At 45.0% G+C, this 17,367-nt stretch overlaps 1 protein-coding gene across 1 annotated transcript in view; it reads left to right on the top strand.

Moving 5' to 3' along the window:
- TMEM132C (transmembrane protein 132C) overlaps positions 1 to 17,367 on the top strand; it is a 1,063,202-nt gene that overhangs the window by 940,291 nt on the left and 105,544 nt on the right. The window contains exons 6-7 of the mRNA XM_078668022.1: positions 6,191 to 6,396; positions 12,877 to 13,150. Of these exons, the coding sequence (XP_078524148.1) occupies positions 6,191 to 6,396; positions 12,877 to 13,150 (480 nt within the window). The remainder of the gene's footprint in view (positions 1 to 6,190; positions 6,397 to 12,876; positions 13,151 to 17,367) is intronic.

The raw sequence follows: 17,367 nt of genomic DNA, 5'->3' as shown, positions 1-17,367 counted from the left end.
ACAAGGGCACTTGCAAAATCATGCTCTATCCTCTCCAGAGCATTGAGTTCTGCAGAGCCACCCGTAACCTCGTCCAGCCCACCGAGACCCCACTAAGAGCCATCACTCAACAGTGCCGAAGATCTGCCCACGTGCGCAACTTGAGACTTTAGACTCTTTCTTCTTTATCAATTAGGTTTTTGGACCTACTGGTAATGTGATGTCTCTTTACTGGGTTACGTTTTGTCTTTATGTTGCTTGGTTTTTACAGTTACCTTGGCTTCTATGCAGATGTAGGCGTGCCACTGAAAGCTCGAGCCAGGTCTGAACCTGAAGCCCGGCTCTGACTCGGCTCGAGATCCTGCTGAACCTGCGAGCTCATAATGAGCCGAGCTTTCCTATGACTTCCGCCTGCCACATGCACTCTCTCTACCCTAGGCGTGGTGTTACCGTCCAAGCTGCTGACTTTGGAGCTGGAGATCCCGGTTCGGGTCTCGCGTCGGCTCAACATCTTGTGACTCTGGGCAAACCAATTAATCCCCTTTGCGCGCAGAACATGAATGTGACCTTGTGTTAGGGTGACCAGATTCTCAAAACAAAAATGGGGACAGTCATTGACATAGAAGTAGGACTACGGTTTGCAGTAACCATTGACATAAAAGTAGGACTATTTGACAGCTGTCATAGACATAGAAAAAGGACTACAATGACAGCTACCTAAACAGACCGAGATGAAGCATTACAGACAACAAATCCGAGGTCTTTCATTGGCACCCCTCTCCTTTACACAGCAACATTACTACTTTTTACTAGCTATAAGCTCCTGGATGTCAATGAACTGTTTAAAACTAAACTCGGAGAAGACCGAGGTCATGACTTACGGCACCTTATCCCCTGCCTGGTCATTCACATGAAATGGACCCCCCTCCACAACCTGTCGTTAATGTCAGAAATCTCGGGGTAATGTTTGATGACAAACTTACTTTTCATCATCACGTAAACAATGTGGTATCTTCCTCCTTTTACACCCTAAGAAAAATCAAGAAGCTAATGTCATATCTCCCAGCTTCGGCAGGAAAAACCCTTGTCACCACCCTTGTCTTCTCCAAGATCGACTACTGTAATGCCCTTCCCCTCAATGACCATGAGAAGGTCCTGAATAAGCTTCAACCCGTTCAGAATGCGGCAGCCAGGGTTCTACTCGGCATCCCCAAAAATAACTCTACTTCTACGGCCATTCGGCAGCTCCACTGGCTACGTGTCAGAAGCCGGATCAAATTCAAGGCGCTTTGTATTGCCTATAAGGCCATTCATAATTTAGGTCCCCAGTTCCTCAAGAACGCCTTTCGTATTTATGCCCCATCAGATCCCTCCGCTCTTCCACCGCCTTCCACCTACCAGTCCTACGCAAAAGAACGTCTTCCTGGGGAGACAGATGCTTTTTAGTGGCCACCGCCAGACTCTGGAACACCCTTCCCCTTTCCATCAAAACTTCTCCCACCTTTACAACCTTTAGGAAATACCTGAAGACCTGGCTATTTAATCAATAAGTCCGCTCCGGCATCTCCATGTCCAGATACATAGTCCTCATGCGCCGAGACACCCCAGGGTATTTGCGCGCAATACAAATCACCTAAACATAAACATAAACATAAACATACATTTACACTTTTTAGGTCTATAGCACATATTTCCCAAAAATCAATAAAACATCACAGGCTAGCAAACGCCAGATTTGCTAGCTTTATCAATGCTCGTTTCTACAGCTGCGCGTCAGCACCACGTAAAGTACAACTCACTAATGTTGCTTAGTTGCTCATGACAGAAAAGCATGGAAGGTAAACTGCGGAATGCTAAATTGCCAAAGGGCAGCCAATGAAAAACATGGACATTTCTGTGTTTAACTGGGACACTGTTTGAAAACAGGGACGTTTGAGTCACTTGGATAAAAGTGTCGGGACACGGGGACACTTCTCCAAAAACGGGGACCGTCCTGGGAAAACGGGGACCTCGCGAAGTTGCATTACTTGTGTAATGCAACTGGTCTGTATGTAAAGCACACCAATATCTTTGAGTCGAGTTTGCCCTATATTTAAACGCACACAAATCTACACACGGAGGTCAAAACAAAGCATTAACATAAAAATGAGAGGCAAATAGATATCGGCTTGGTGGCTGATTTGTGCCATAAAACCTCATTAAATCACGGTTTCCCCACTTATATTAGGTGATCTTAGGCAAACATTTTATTTCACCAAAACTCCTTTTTCTTCATGTTTGTTATGAAAGCACTTTTAAATGCACGAGTTCAGAATACCAGCTGTACAAAAACCTATGGTGTTTGATTTACTTGACTATAATATTGCTCTATAATAATCTTGGCCTCATACAAGGTTCACATGACGACTGTTCTGCCTCCTAGTTCACTAATGGCACTGTTGCCAGGGTGGGGGTGGGGGCAGAAATGGTTCTAAGTTCATGTTTAAAAACAAACAATTTAATAAGTACTTCTCAGTGCAGTGCTATGAAGTGACTCATAATGTCGAAGCTTCCACGTATAAAGAAGTACAATTTCAAGAGACTTTATCATGTATTATGTGTTGTTTTTTGTATGATTTATATAGCAACATTTTGAGGGCTCAGCTCGTGAAAGGGCTCTAAGAGCCGAGCCAGACACTTTCCCCGTTAATTTGTAGGCTCGGTCACCTCAACTTATTTGTACATGTCCTAGAAAAGAAGCAATTTTCAAAGTACCAGTGAGCCCTTTCAGACTCAACCTCGTGCAATGCTTCCTCACGACCCCAGTAGTGATGTAACAACGCAAAGCCTGTGTTGTTATTTGGAGGTACATTGCTAGGACTAGGTTCCAGTTACAACATGTTTCAAACATCTGACCCCAACTTCAAACTTAACCAGACTCGCTCCATAATCATCCTATTAGCTCTTTCCATCAACCCATTCATGTTCGGGTTATACAATGTGGTGCACTAAGGGTTGAAGGCCAAATTAGCAACAAAATCAGTGTACTTATGGGAAGTAAATTAGACTCCATTATCTCACTTTTGTAATTGGCAATTCCCACTCTTTGGAAACTCTCCTCTAAAAATTCTAAGACCGAATCTGTGTTGGGATTACATAAATCTTTAAGTTCAGCCCATTTTGAAAAATAGTAAATTGAGAAAATTGCACATACTTTTCAATTAGTCCAGTCCTCATAGGGACCAAATAAATCCATTTCAATCGCCATCCTAAAGGCACTGGGATTGTGCCATGCACGGATACTCATAGGGCAACCTTGACGGTAGGTTCCAAATTGGCTCACTGTTTACACTTTTGACCAAAAGAAGGAATGTGATCATAATTCGTTTTTTTTAGGTTTTCTTTTACATCCAGTCTCATCAATATAACCCCTATGAGCTAATGCAATAATTAATTTATTCCCAAATGAAAACTACATTTCCTCTCTGACCTTGTACCTAATTTGTAGATCAGAGGCCAAAGCCTTCTGCCTGGGCCAGTCATTAATCATACATTCTTTGACCTTTATCAAGGTGGTATCCTGTTGAGGTGCCACTAACCACATCTTTTCACTGATAAATGGACTGATATCTTCAACAGCTCCACCTCTCTTCAGAGCCCTTTCAACCTCTTCATCACTAATTTGTTCATAAAGTCTGGACAAAAAGTATTCCTTAACATTAAGGGCAGCAGGAATACATGCGCAGAACTCCAAAAATCTAGAAAGCATGCTAACTACAATGGATACAACCTTCACTGAGCCATTGCTGTTGAGCAAGGACCTCAGTGTTTGTGAAAAACATGTGCCCCAAATAAACTTCTTGAATATAGTTCAACAATCCAGGCACAAACCAGTACTTCAGTTTCCATCACTGAATACCTTGACTCTGCTTGCACCACAGATCTAGAAGCAACTGCTACTGTAACCCCTATGCTAGTCTTAATTTGACTGAATACCGCTCCTAACCTGTCTTCTCTAACATTCATTGCAGTAATACATTTGTCAGATTTTGAATAAGGTCTCAGAAGGGCATATTTTACAGTCACATACATATGTTTCCCAAAAGCATCAACTTTTTTTGTCTTCATAGAAACTTTGCACCTTTAATCAAGATGTTGTTAAAGATTCACACATCTCTGACAGAATTCACCAAGACCTAGGTAAAATCTGAGCTGATCTTAATTGACTGTTTCACACATTTCTTTGATTCTCTTAATCAAAATTTTGTGGGATAAAATCCGACTTGCAAGAAATTGTGTGGCCCAAATACTTTGCCGCATTAGCCAAACATTTGTAGTTATGGAGTTGAAGAAGCATTCATTTATCCCAAAGGATGGCAATACACTGTACAATATTTCATTGTTTCTCAATTGAATTAGCAAAGGTCACACCATTTCATCATGGATTGCCGCCAGTATTCGATACTCCAAGGGGAATGTGCATCAGTTTCTGGAACACTGAAGGGGCTGAAGCTCAACTAACTGGCATCCTAGTACACCTGGTGCATGTCCCACGACTCTACAGTAATTCGAATATAATGATATGACAGTTTAATGTCTAAAGTGCAGCAAACGTTGGTTCCATCTACTTTTCTATAAGCTCAAAGATAGGGGTGTAGCGGTTGGCAATCCACCAGAATCGTCTTAACTGATCTTAAGTCCACATGTAACCTCAACGTTCCCACTTTCTTCTTAAACAGAACTACAGGGGAAACCCATTCAGAAGCATCCAATGGCTTAATCAGCTCAGTAGAGTATATCTCCTATATCATGATAGACAGCTCCCCGCCCTGCACTCAGGGATACACCTGTAAGTGCCACAGGAACAGTGTCTTGTTTGAGTATAATGTAGTGTGTGAATACAACGACCTTCCCATGTTCCTTGTGAAATAGAGTTTTACATTTGCCCTACAATATTTCTGGAACCTCCTCTTCTCCCGTCATGCAATAAGCCTTAGTGTTAACATCCTCAAAAAACCAAAAACATTGGTACTTTGGCACTGGTATTAGGGTAAATAAGAATTGAGCCCTGATGACATCACCCCAAGACTGTTGACCATCAACGGCAACATACACCTTGCCTACTATATGTCTAAGTTGAAAAGCAATTGTGGTGCTGAAGTGCCCAGCATATCTATCTTCTTCTTGTTATAAACACATACCTTAACATCATTTCCGAAACAACTGTAAAGGTGAACCTGAATCTGCATTGCCGCTAGCTCCTACCCGCCAATGTGGGTAGTACCATTTAGTGGCTTGAAATATTCCCAATCCAATCCCAAAATCTTGATTTCTGCTGGACTCGATGGCACCGAATCACTATTATCCAATCCCAAATTGTCAGTTAAATCTTCAATTACATCCTTAGTCTGTAAGATTCTCTGACACGCCCGAGTCTCTGTTTTCTTGTAAAGTCTTCATAACACCCTCTAAAACCATATGGTTCTTTGCGTCATCCTTGTCATCCATATATTGTTCAAAGGAATGTTTCCTACAACACCTGGTTGCATGCACTTCAGAGAAATGATCCACTTCCCGACACTTTAAGCACTCAATCTAAATGAGGCTTTATGATAACTAGAACCCCAACGTGTGGGTCTTAACCCCTTCACTGCGGGGGTTAATCCCCTGCTGTGCTGGGGGTAAGGGGGCGCGCACAGTGCCCGCATGCTCATGACAAGCTGAGCTCGTCATGAGGCACGGCGCTCCTGTGCTCATGACGAGCTCAGCTCGTCACAGGTGCATTACCTGCCGTGGAACGCTTATCCCCGCATGCGAGCGTTCCACGGCTCATGACGAGCTGAGCTCGTCATGAGCACCGGAGTGCCGTGGCTCATGATGAGCTCAGCTCGTCATGAGCCTCGAAGTGGTTAAGATTGCTGATTCTTGTGTCCAGCTTTGTCCATTTTGTTCTTGTCTGGCAAGTCCTTTCCAGATGTGGTTGCCACTTCATTGGTGATTGAATCCACATTTGTTTGAAATGAAGTGATCGAATGTTGAACACCTCTGGAGATGTCAGGGGTCTCTAAAAGGAAGGAAATCTTTCTGTGTGGTACACCTGATAATGACTTGAAGTCTTGCTTCCCCTAACCCAGAGCCCCCTCATCACTCACCTGTTTATCTTTTCAGATTTCACACTTGCTGTGCACGGAGGAATTGTTTAACATTGGCTGTTCTTGGTTGTGTTTTACAGGTTTCCGACAGATGTGACTATGTGTTTGTGAATGGCAAAGAAATGAAAGGCAAGGTGGACGCCATGGTGAACTTCACGTACCAGTACCTGAACGCCCCGCTGCACATCACCGTCTGGGCACCGCGGCTGCCCCTGCAGATCGAGATCTCCGACACGGAGCTCAGTCAGATCAAGGGGTGGAGGGTCCCCATTGTCGCCAACAGGAGGTAAGGTTCCCCGCCGCGAGCATGACACTGGGGACTTGGGTGGCTGGTTGGCATGGCACATCGGCTGTCCATGCGGATTGAGTTCTGACGCTGAGCTCAGTCAGACGAATGTGCGGAGTACCCCAGTTGTGGTTAAAAGGAGCTAGGTCCGATGCTGGGGGAGCACTACACTGGGGAGTTGGTTGGATGGTTGACATAGCAGTGTGGCTGTTCCTGCACACCAATATCTTTGGGGCCCGATTCACAGAACTAACTTAAGACAAAATCCTAAACTTACTACTTTTGGTGTTCACAGAAGTTAGCATTTTGTCTTAAGTTTGTCTTAAGACAAACTTAAGACAGACTTGAGACAGACTTAAGACAAACTTAAGACAAATTTAAGACAGACTTAAGACAGACTTAAGACAAACTTAAAACAGACTTAAGACAAACTTAAGACAGACTTAAGACAAACTTAAGACAAAAGCCTAACTGCTGTGAATACCAAAAGTAGTAAGTTTAGGATTTTGTCTTAAGTTAGTTCTGTGAATCGGGCCCATAGACACCGAGCCCAGTCGGATGAAATGGGTGGAGGGTTCCAGTTTTGGTTACCAGGAACCGAGGTCCACGTTGTCAGCACAACTTTGGAAGTTAGTAACTGTTCCACTACGGCTGGAGGTACCACCCGAGAAGATTAGTTCATAAAAAGCCCGGTCTTGGGACGTTTCCGAAAGCACGACTCATTGGTAGATCTTGGTAACCTATTGGGATGTAGTGGACGCCAAGCTGGTGTAGGATGGGAGAACTATGTGCGTGAAGGGCTCTATGTGCAGTGCACAGAGCTTTGAATTAAATTCTTTGGGCAACTGTTAGCCAATGAAGATCCAGCGAGCCTTGTCTGGCTGATTCACACCTTGGGATCCCTAACAGCGTGCATGCAGCAGCCTTCTGCACAACTCGTAGTTGTCAAATGACTAACTTGGGAGAGCCTAGGTAGAGGGAGTTGCGTAGTCCAGGCGGGAAAGAATCAATGGCTGGACTTCCAGCCTCCTGGCAGGCCGGACCTTGTGCAGCAGACACATGGTTCTGAAGCAGCTGCCTGATGGTTTGGTCGCCTGGGTTTCCATTGAAAAGGTTTTATCCAGCCAACCCCCTAGACTATAGCCATTTTGGGGTAAGCGGGGGGATAAGACATACAGGCCAACCCTGGGCCTGTTCACAAGGATTACTCCTGACGATCATGAGTTCAGTTTTATCCCCGGTCAACTTAAGGCAGGCTTTATTCATCCAGCAGACTACCAGCTCCAAACATGGTCGCTTTTGATAAAAAACAAGAAGAAGTGTTTGTTCAGATCAGACTTGAACTAGAACTATTTCCTGCCTCCTCAACAACATGGATTGATCCCTTGAGAAACTGGCGCTCGGATGCTAGAATAGGGGAACACTGAGCAGGGAGCGTGCTGTCACAGTGCGAGAATGTGTAGCACTTTGTATAGATCCTCTCTGTATGACCTCTGTAGCCGTGTAGGACCTTCGTGACTGTTTAGAACCTGTGTATAGGTCCTATGTGTAGAACCTCTCAGTCAGCTTTCTATATACGCTCCCCTGATAGAGAGGAAGGCCTCTGTGTAAGACCATTGGGCCCAATTCACAGAACTAACTTAAGACAAAATCCTAAACTTACTACTTTTGGTATTCACAGAAGTTAGGATTTTGTCTTAAGTTTGTCTTAAGACAGACTTAAGACAGACTTAAGACAGAGTCCTAACTTCTGTGAATACCAAAAGTAGTAAGTTTAGGATTTTGTCTTAAGTTTGTCTTAAGACAGACTTAAGACAGACTTAAGACAGAGTCCTAACTTCTGTGAATACCAAAAGTAGTAAGTTTAGGATTTTGTCTTAAGTTAGTTCTGTGAATCGGCCCCATTGTGACTGAGTAGGACCTCTGTGTGCAGCCCTCTGAGACTGAGTATGACCTCTGTGTACTGCCCTCTGTGACTGAGTAGGACCCCTGTTTACTGCCCTATGAGACTGAGTATGGCCTCTGTGTACAGCCCTCTGTGACTGAGTATGGCCTCTGTGTACAGCCCTCTGTGACTGAGCATGGCCTCTGTGTACAGCCCTCTGAGACTGAGTATGGCCTCTGTGTACTGCCCTCTGTGACTGAGTAGGACCCCTGTGTACTGCCCTCTGAGACTGAGTATGGCCTCTGTGTACAGCCCTCTGTGACTGAGTAGGACCTCTGTGTACAGCCCTCAGTGACTGAGTATGGGCTCTGTGTACAGCCCTCTGTGACTGAGTAGGATCTCTGTGGACAGCCCTCAGTGATTGAGCATGGCCTCTGTGTACAGCCCTCTGTGACTGAGTAGGACCCCTGTGTACAGCCCTCTGAGACTGACTATGGCCTCTGTGTACTTTCCTCTGTGACCTGAGTATGGCCTCTGTGTACAGCCCTCTGTGACTGAGTAGGACCTCTGTGTGCAGCCCTCTGTGACTGAGTATGGCCCCTGTGTGCAGTCCTCTGATTCAGGATCTCTCATCGCCATTTTATCAGAAATTTAATTTTTAGAGAAATGGAAGGGCTCTGTCACTTTAATGATTACTGACGTGAATCCCAAAGCCTTTGGAGAATTCAATATGGACATGTGAGGTTACTTCAGGTCCAGGGTGGAATGCTTGGGTAGATCTATTCGCACAAAGGTTTATGTTGCTATCAAAGGATGCAACATAATTGGGTGGCAAGATCTAGCTAAAATGGAGTTACATCTAAAGGTTATGTTGATACTGAATTTGATGATGATCCATACCAAGTAAACTGTTTGGGACTTGAAGAGTGCAGTGCAGATGTTAAGAGAGTTTTGGACTGTTTTCCGAGCTTGTTCTCTAACAAGATTGGGACTGTCAAAGGTTTTCAACACCAGATTAAACTCAAAGCTGATGCTCAACCTATAGTCCATAGGGTACGACCACTTCCCTTAAACTTAAGACAGTTATTAGGTATTTATGCGACAAAGGTGTCATTGCACCGTGTGAGTGTTCGGAATGGGTTTCTCCCATTGTAGTCGTAAGGAAGAAGTCAGGAGAGGTCAGGTTTTTCGCTGACTTGCGTTCACTTAATAAGAACATCCTCATTAACAGTCACCCTCTTCCCAAAATACAGGAGCTTCTTGCTGGTTTTGGGTGTGCAACATTTTTCCAGTAATTGACTTACGGTCAGCATATCATTAAATATCTTTGTCTGCTGACTCTCAGGCTTTTACCACATTTGTCACTCCCTTTGGAATGTACAAATATCTCAGAATACCTATTGGCCTGGCCTCCGCAGCCAGTGTCTTCCAGAAATTAATGGGGACACTTTTTGGAGACATGCCAGGAGTCCAGGCCTACCAGGACGACATATTGATATTTGCAAGTGACTGGGAAACACATTTGATGAATCTTAGAAAGTTTTTGAATGAGCTATCTAAAACAGGTATGACCATGAGGATTGACAAGTGTAAGTTTGGCATGCAAGAATTGGATTATTTTGGTCACACAAATTCCTCACAGGGCATTAAACCCAAAATGTCTTCAAGGCAATCAGTGATGCTAGCTGTCCCAAAGATAAGGATGCTCTGCGATCCTTTTTAGGATTGGCAGAATACTATGAACGTTTTGTAAAGGGTTATGCTCAGATAGTTGAGCCTTTGCGTGCCTTTTTACGAAAAGGTTCAAAATTTGCATGGACAGATGAAATTTCAGTAACGTTTGACCAGGTTAAAAAATTGATTAGTGATGCACCCGCGTTACATGCCTTCCAAGACAGCTGTAACGGTTTTCCCATGGTAGACGCATGTCTCACTGGATTGGGTGCAATACTCGGTCAGTGGGTTGATGGCAAAGAACACACAATAGCTTTTGCTTCGAAAATGTTGAAGTTATCGGAATAACATTACAGTACCATTGAACGCGAAGCACTGGCATGTGTGTGGGCAATTGAGAAGTTTAAAAACTACATTTGGGGATGCGAATTTGAGATATTCGCCGATCACAAACCTCTCATGCACATATTAAATGGTGCTGGATTAGGTAAAGTTTCAGCTAGGTTGGTGAGGTTATTGTTCAGACTACAAGAGTTTCATTTTTCCGGGCTGACTGCTTAACACGCATGGCCCTGGATGGTGAATTGGATTTTTCTGATAATGTGGACAATGAATTTGTGGTAGCGGCATTAGATGCAGTTAAAGAGTGTTCCCTCATTTCTGAGCAGTCTTGGTTGGAAGGTTATAACAATGACAACAATTTGAAACAAGTCAAGGAATTCATTGTAAAGGGTTGGCCGGAAAGTAGGAAATTGACTGCAGAATTGAGAGCTTTTGCTATGGTTGGCCCGGAGTTATGACTTGTCAATGATATGCTCATGCGGCATGAATTTTTTCTCCCTCCCGAGAGTCTTAGGAGAGACATTATTCAGTCAGCGCATCGTGGCCATCTGGGTGTTTCTAAAACGTCTCAACGTATTAAATCTTATTACTGGTGGCCATCATTAGAGGCTCAGAAATAATTTTGCATAGACTCTTGTTCAGAATGTTTTCTGTCAGACAAAAAATTGAAATTGATGACTACACCAATGCATCATGTTATTTTTCCAGTCAAACCTTGGAACAAGGTTGGTCTTTATTTTTTCTGGACCCTATGATGTTTTGCCCAGTAATATAAGGTTCTTTATCTTGATGATTATCACTCAAAATGGATATATCACATGTTTTGTGACTCACCAAGTACAGATAATGAAATCAAGTTCATGAAAAGAGTTTTTGAAATTGAAGGTTCACCCTCCATTATTGGTACTGATAATGGTATACATTTAGTTTCTGACAAGATGTGTACATTCCCGGCAAGCAATGATGTAACACATTTTAAAGTTGCGTTGTATTCACCATCTTCTAATGGGTTGGTTGAGAGGGCAAACAGATTGGTAAAGGAAGGTATTCAAGCAGCTCTCTCGTCTTGCAAGGATGTTCAGAATTTTGTTGACATCAAGGTGCGGTCCTATAACATCTCACCTCATTCTACTACAGGTGTGTCACCTTTTACTCTTGAGAGAGGGAGAAAAGTTCATACAGATTTATGTCCAGATAGGCTTCTCAACAAACAGTGTGTAGAAAAAGCAGGCAAAGAAATTAAATGGTCTTGTGTCTCATGATGCACAAAAACAGGAAACTGTGAAGTTAAGGAAAATGGGAAACATTTTAAAATACAGATTTGTGCATAAATTACTGGGTCCTTATTTATGATCCCAGAAAGATCAGCACGGGTTTGTCAAAGTTCTCCTCACCAGTTCACGTAACAAATGTAGGTAAAGGATCTACTCTACTTGGTGAAAGGGGTTGGTGGAATAAGAGGTTGTTTGTTCGACTCTCAAATACACAAGCTTGTTCCTTGATGAAACTCAACAAAAGAGCGTTAGCTACCTGTGACTGGTCTAGTTGGTTGCACGATTCAACCTCAGTTGCTTCTCATCTCCTGATTGAAAGGAGCAACAAAATATTTACAAATTGTAAGCGTGAGACCTCTAATGAGCAACTTGATCCTTTGTCTGTTGTTGAGGGAACCTTCAAAGAAGTTTCCACGGACTCTCAAAGAATTGTCTCAGATAATGCAGTGCTGGGCAGTCACTTGCGGAAAATGCCTTCAAAGTTCAATGATTATATTTTAAGCTAAAATATGTAACCTTTGAGTTATTCATGTTTTTCTTTGTTTTTTCTCCTATTGTTATTTGTGTTTTCACTTTGTTAAGGAGGGAGAAGTTGTGGTTTTGGGTGTCTCGTGCTATCTTAGCGCGTGGATCTCCTTTGCCACGAGCTAACTGCATGTTTTAATTGCTGTTCCACGATCAATGCTGGAATAATGTCTGTGGAGACATTGATTTCGGGCCCGATTCACAGAACTAACTTAAGAAAAAATCCTAAACTTACCACTTTTGATATTCACAGAAATTAGGATTTTGTCTTAAATTTGTCTTAAGAAAAACGTAAGACAGACTTAAGACAGAGTTAAGACAGACTTAAGACAAACTTAAGACAGACTTAAGACAGAGTTAAGACAGAGTTAAGACAGACTTAAGACAGACTTAAGACAAACTTAAGACAGACTTAAAACAGACTTAAGACAGACTTAAGACAGACTTAAGTTATGATTTTGTCTTAAGTTTGTCCTAAGTCTGTCTTAAGTCTGTCTTAAGTCTGTCTTAAGTCTGTCTTAAGATTGTCTTAAGACAAATTTAAGAAAAAATCCTAACTTCTGTGAATACCAAAAGTAGCAAGTTTAGGATTTTGTCTTAAGTTAGTTCTGTGAATCGGCCCCTCAGTTTCCAGAGGTCTACGCAGGCATCGGTTGCCCGATCGTGAGTGTCTGCTCTTTATTGGAATAAACCTCTTTGAAGCTTACCCGTCTCCTATGGATCCTTTAAGCTTATTACAGCTGTCCAGACCCCCATCCTTAAGTCCTGTTTTGTTCCCAGGCCCACCAGAGACAGTGATGACGATGATGAAGACGAGAGGCGAGGCCGAGGGTGCGCCCTGCAGTACCAGCACGCCATGGTGCGCGTCCTGGCGCAGTTCGTGGCGGAAGAGGCGGGCGCCTCGGGGCAGATGACGCACTTCCTGGGGTCAGAGTGGCAGTATGACATCACCGACCTGGTGGGTGACTTCATGAAGCTCGAGGACCCGCACATCGCCAAGCTGCAGGACGCCCGCGTGCTGATTGGACGTGAAGTTGGCATGACGACCATGCAGGTATGCACCCACCGTGCTTTTTAATTCATTGCAGTGCAGGTGTTCAATGCATCTCTGCAGACGTGTCTGAGTGTTGTACAAACTATCAATGTGCTGTGATGGTATGTGGTATTTCACGTCACATTCATGTCACTTTGTTAATTCCTTGTTCCTCTTAGTCAAGTACAAAGGATGCCAGGCTGGTAGAGTCCTAACTGTCCTATCTGTGACGACATGGGGGGTATTATGCCAGCCTTGGCAGCCTGCCACTCCCCGGATGTACTCCGGAATGCAGGCATTAGCAGCTTAACTGACACCGCAGGGCAGTAACAATGCATTAATGGACAGTAAACATGTGTCAGGTGTAGACGGTGCTCAAAGGCGGCCTTCTTTAGGACAGTATTCCTCCTTTCCTGCCCGAGGGTTTCTGTCATGAGGGTCGCCGGTGGGAATGGTTTTATAACCAGTGGTTGCTTTTCTACTGGTGGTAACAGGGGCAGCCAAAGTATCTCTGCAGCAGTATTTCTACTACTATCACGGCCCCGGATGGGGGCGCAGCCTGGGGTGTCTGGTAGCCTGTCAGAAGGTAGGGGGCGTGGGGGAGGGGTTACAAGCTTGCAGACCCTTCTGGCGGTCAGTGGGAGATGCTTTAAACATCTAGAAATCTGGTTTACACACTTGTGAACACCTCTCGCGGTCAGTGAGAGATGTTTTAAACCACTGGTAATCTGGTTTACACGCTTGTGAACCCTTCTGGCGGTTAGTGAGAGATGCCTTAAACAGCTGGTAATCTGGTTTACACACTTGTGAACACCTCTGGCGGTCAGTGAGAGCTGCCTGAAACAGCTGGTAATCTGGTTTACAAGCTTGTGAACCCTTCTGGCGGTCAGTGAGAGATGCTTTAAACAGCTGGTAATCTGGTTTACAAGCCTGTGAACCCTTCTGGCGGTCAGTGAGAGATGCTTTAAACAGCTGGTAATCTGGTTTACAATCTTGTGAACCCTTCTGGTGGTCAGTGAGAGATGCTTTAAACAGCCGATAATCTGGTTTACAAGCTTGTGAACCCATCCGGTGGTCAGTGAGAGATGCTTTAAACAGCTGGTAATCTGGTTTACAAGTTTGTGGACAATTCGGTGGTCAGTGAGAGATGCTTTAAACAGCTGTTAAACTGGTTTACTAGCTTGTGGAACCTTCTGATGGCCAATGAGAGATGCTTTAAACAGCTAGTACTCTGGTTTACAAGCTTGTGGACCCATCTGATGGTCAGTGGGAGATGCTTTAAACAGCTGGTAATCTGGTTCTAAAGCATGTGAACCCTTCTGGTGGTCAGTGGGAGATGCTTTAAACAGCTGGTAATCTGGTTTACAAGCTTGTGAACCCTTCTGGCGGTCAGTGAGAGATGCTTTAAGCAGCTAGTAATCTGGTTTGCAAGCTTGAGAACCCTTCCGGCGGTCAGTGAGAGATGTTTTAAACAGCTGGTAATCTGGTTTACACGCTTGTGAACCCTTCTGGTGGTCAGTGAGAGATGCCTTAAACAGCTGGTAATCTGGTTTACACGCTTGTGAACCCTTGTTGCGGTCAGTGTGAGATACTTTAAACAGCTGGTAATCTGGTTTACAAGCTAGTGAACGCTACCACATTTCCACCCCAGCTCCGCCTCCCAAAGACGGAGATGCGTTTCTTCACCCCCTGGGCTGGGTTTAATTCCTATTGTGTGTTTTACGAAAGGGAGAAGAGCCATGTATGAAAACCTTGTGCAGCTGCACCCCCTACACAGAAAACATGTGCGTCACGAGGCAGCTCGAGTGCTAACACCTTTTACACACTAAAGGTGTCCGTGAGGCAGCAGCAGTACTAGGCACCCACATACACACAGGACATGTATGTGAGACACCAGCAGTGCAAAACACCCTCCTACACACAGAACATGTGTGTGAGACAAGAACAGTGCACAGATCCTAGTACACATGACACAGAACATGTGTGTGAGGAGGCAGCAGTGCAAAACAGCCACCTACACACAGAACATGTCAGTGAGAAATCAGCAGCAGTGCAAGACACCCTCTCACAGACAGAACATGTCTGCAAGACAACAGCAGTACAAAGCACCCTCCAACACGCAGAACATGTATGTGAGACAGCTGCAGTGGAAGGCACTCTCCCACACAGAACATGTATGTGAGACAGCATCAGTGCAAATCACCCCCCCCCCACAGACAGAACTTATATGTGAGAAAGCAGCAGTACAAGGCAACCTACTACACTCTGAACATGTATGTGAGACAGCACCAATACAAAGGACCCACCTACACATAGAAAATGTATGCGAGACAAGAACAGTGCAAAGATCCTAGCACACATGGCACAGAACATGTATGTGAGGCATGCAGCAGTGCAAAACAGCCACCTAGACACAGAACATGTATGTGAGAAATCAGCAGCAGTGCAAGACACCCTCCCACACACAGAACATGTACGTAAGACAAAAGCAGTGCAAAACACCCACCTACACGCAGAACATGTATGTGAAACAGCAGCAAAGCAATGTACCCTCCCACACACAGAACATGTATGTGAGACGGCTGCAGTGCACATACAAATATAGCTTGTAAGCCTGAAGGCAGCAGTGCAATCACCATAGTACACACACAACATGTATGTGAGGCAGCAGTTTTTCAAAGACACCAATACACACAGAACATGCATGCTAAGGAGCAGCAGTGTAAAGCCCCCTCCCACTCACAGGACATGTATGTGAGACGGCTGCTGTGCAAGGGCACCTCCCACACACAGAACATATATGTAGTGCTTATTTTGTAAAAGAAAGAGTGGCACTGCCCGGAGCTTTGCTCAGAGGCTCGCGGCCTGTGCTATTAAATATTTGCGTGCTGAAAATCACGCCTGATAGTCTGGAAACCACCCCAGGCCTCTTCAATCCCCCATCAGACACTGCCTGCCCCTTCATCTCATTTCTGCTTTCTCCCTTTGTGAAAGCTTTGCCTTCTTTCTCTTTCTCCGTCCTTCCCATCTGTGTGTTTTTCTCTTTCACGCCCTCGGTAAATATCTTATGTGGAAACAATAAATGCTAGTCTCAGAAATAAGTGTGGGTGTCCACCACCTGCAACCACCGGCTCAAGTTAAGCACTTTATGTACGAGAGGCAGCAGTGGTGCAAGGCTCCCACACACACACAGAACACGCACATGAGCAGTGCACGGGACCCTTGTGCACACAGAACACTGAGTAGGCAGCAGTGCACAGAAGAGGCAGGAGCAGTGCAAGGCAGCCTTGTGCACACAGAACAGGTGCATAGGCAGAAGCTGTGCCACGCACCATGCACCTGCAGAACAGATACTGAATCGGCAGCAGCAGTGCGAGGCACCCACCCACACACAGAACATGCACATGAGCAGTGCAAGGCAGCCTTGTGCACACAGAACACTGAGTAGGCAGCAACAGTGCCCAGAAGAGGCAGGAGCAGTGCAAGGCACCCTCACACACACAGAACACATACATGAGGCAGAGGCATGTGTGACGAAACCTCATACATGCTGTTGATGTGTGAGCAGCAGCAGTGCGGTTCGCCCCTCACCACAGACCCTCCTCTGCAGGTGGGGGGTGAGTGCGTAGAGCCAGAGCTGACCCTGTGTCCCTGCCAGGGGTGTGCAGGTGTCTCTGGCACTGCCCCTCCCCACATCCTGTCACACTCCCCACCTGAGGTCTGGGGTACCAAGTGCTGGCTCGTTCCCTACCACAGGCCCTCCTCCTCTGCGGGTGGGGGGGTGCTGAGTGTACAGGGCCAGAGCTGAACCCTTTTATTTTATTTATTTCATTTTAATTATATTTAATGCAATTTTATATAGCGCATACTTTACCCAAAGGTGTCAGAGCGCTTCACAATAGAACCAAGAGCATAACTTGAGGAAATGTACATACTTACACGTTACAGATACAAACGCGATAGATGAAAAAGTCAAATAAACAATAGGTGGCAGTCAGTCACACACGTGTGACCCTGCGGGGATGTGCAGGTGTCTCTGGCTGGAGCGGGGGGCTGCAGAGGCGGTGACAGGAGGCTGCCATGAATAACACATGAGACCCTCTAACCGCCCAGCGGGGGGGGGGGGGGGGGGGGAGGGGGGGGGGGCTTGTTTCCTGTCTCGTCTCTTAAAGAGGAAGCAATTGATGCTGAGCCGCTGAAGGCGGGAGTGTGGCAGGGGGAGGGAGGGAGGTTACACT

The sequence above is a fragment of the Lissotriton helveticus genome, chromosome 11 (assembly GCF_964261635.1).
Source record: "Lissotriton helveticus chromosome 11, aLisHel1.1, whole genome shotgun sequence".
NCBI lineage: Eukaryota > Metazoa > Chordata > Amphibia > Caudata > Salamandridae > Lissotriton > Lissotriton helveticus.
The sequence above is the reverse complement of the archived record's forward strand: the minus strand, read 5'-3'. Positions and strand labels throughout refer to the sequence as shown.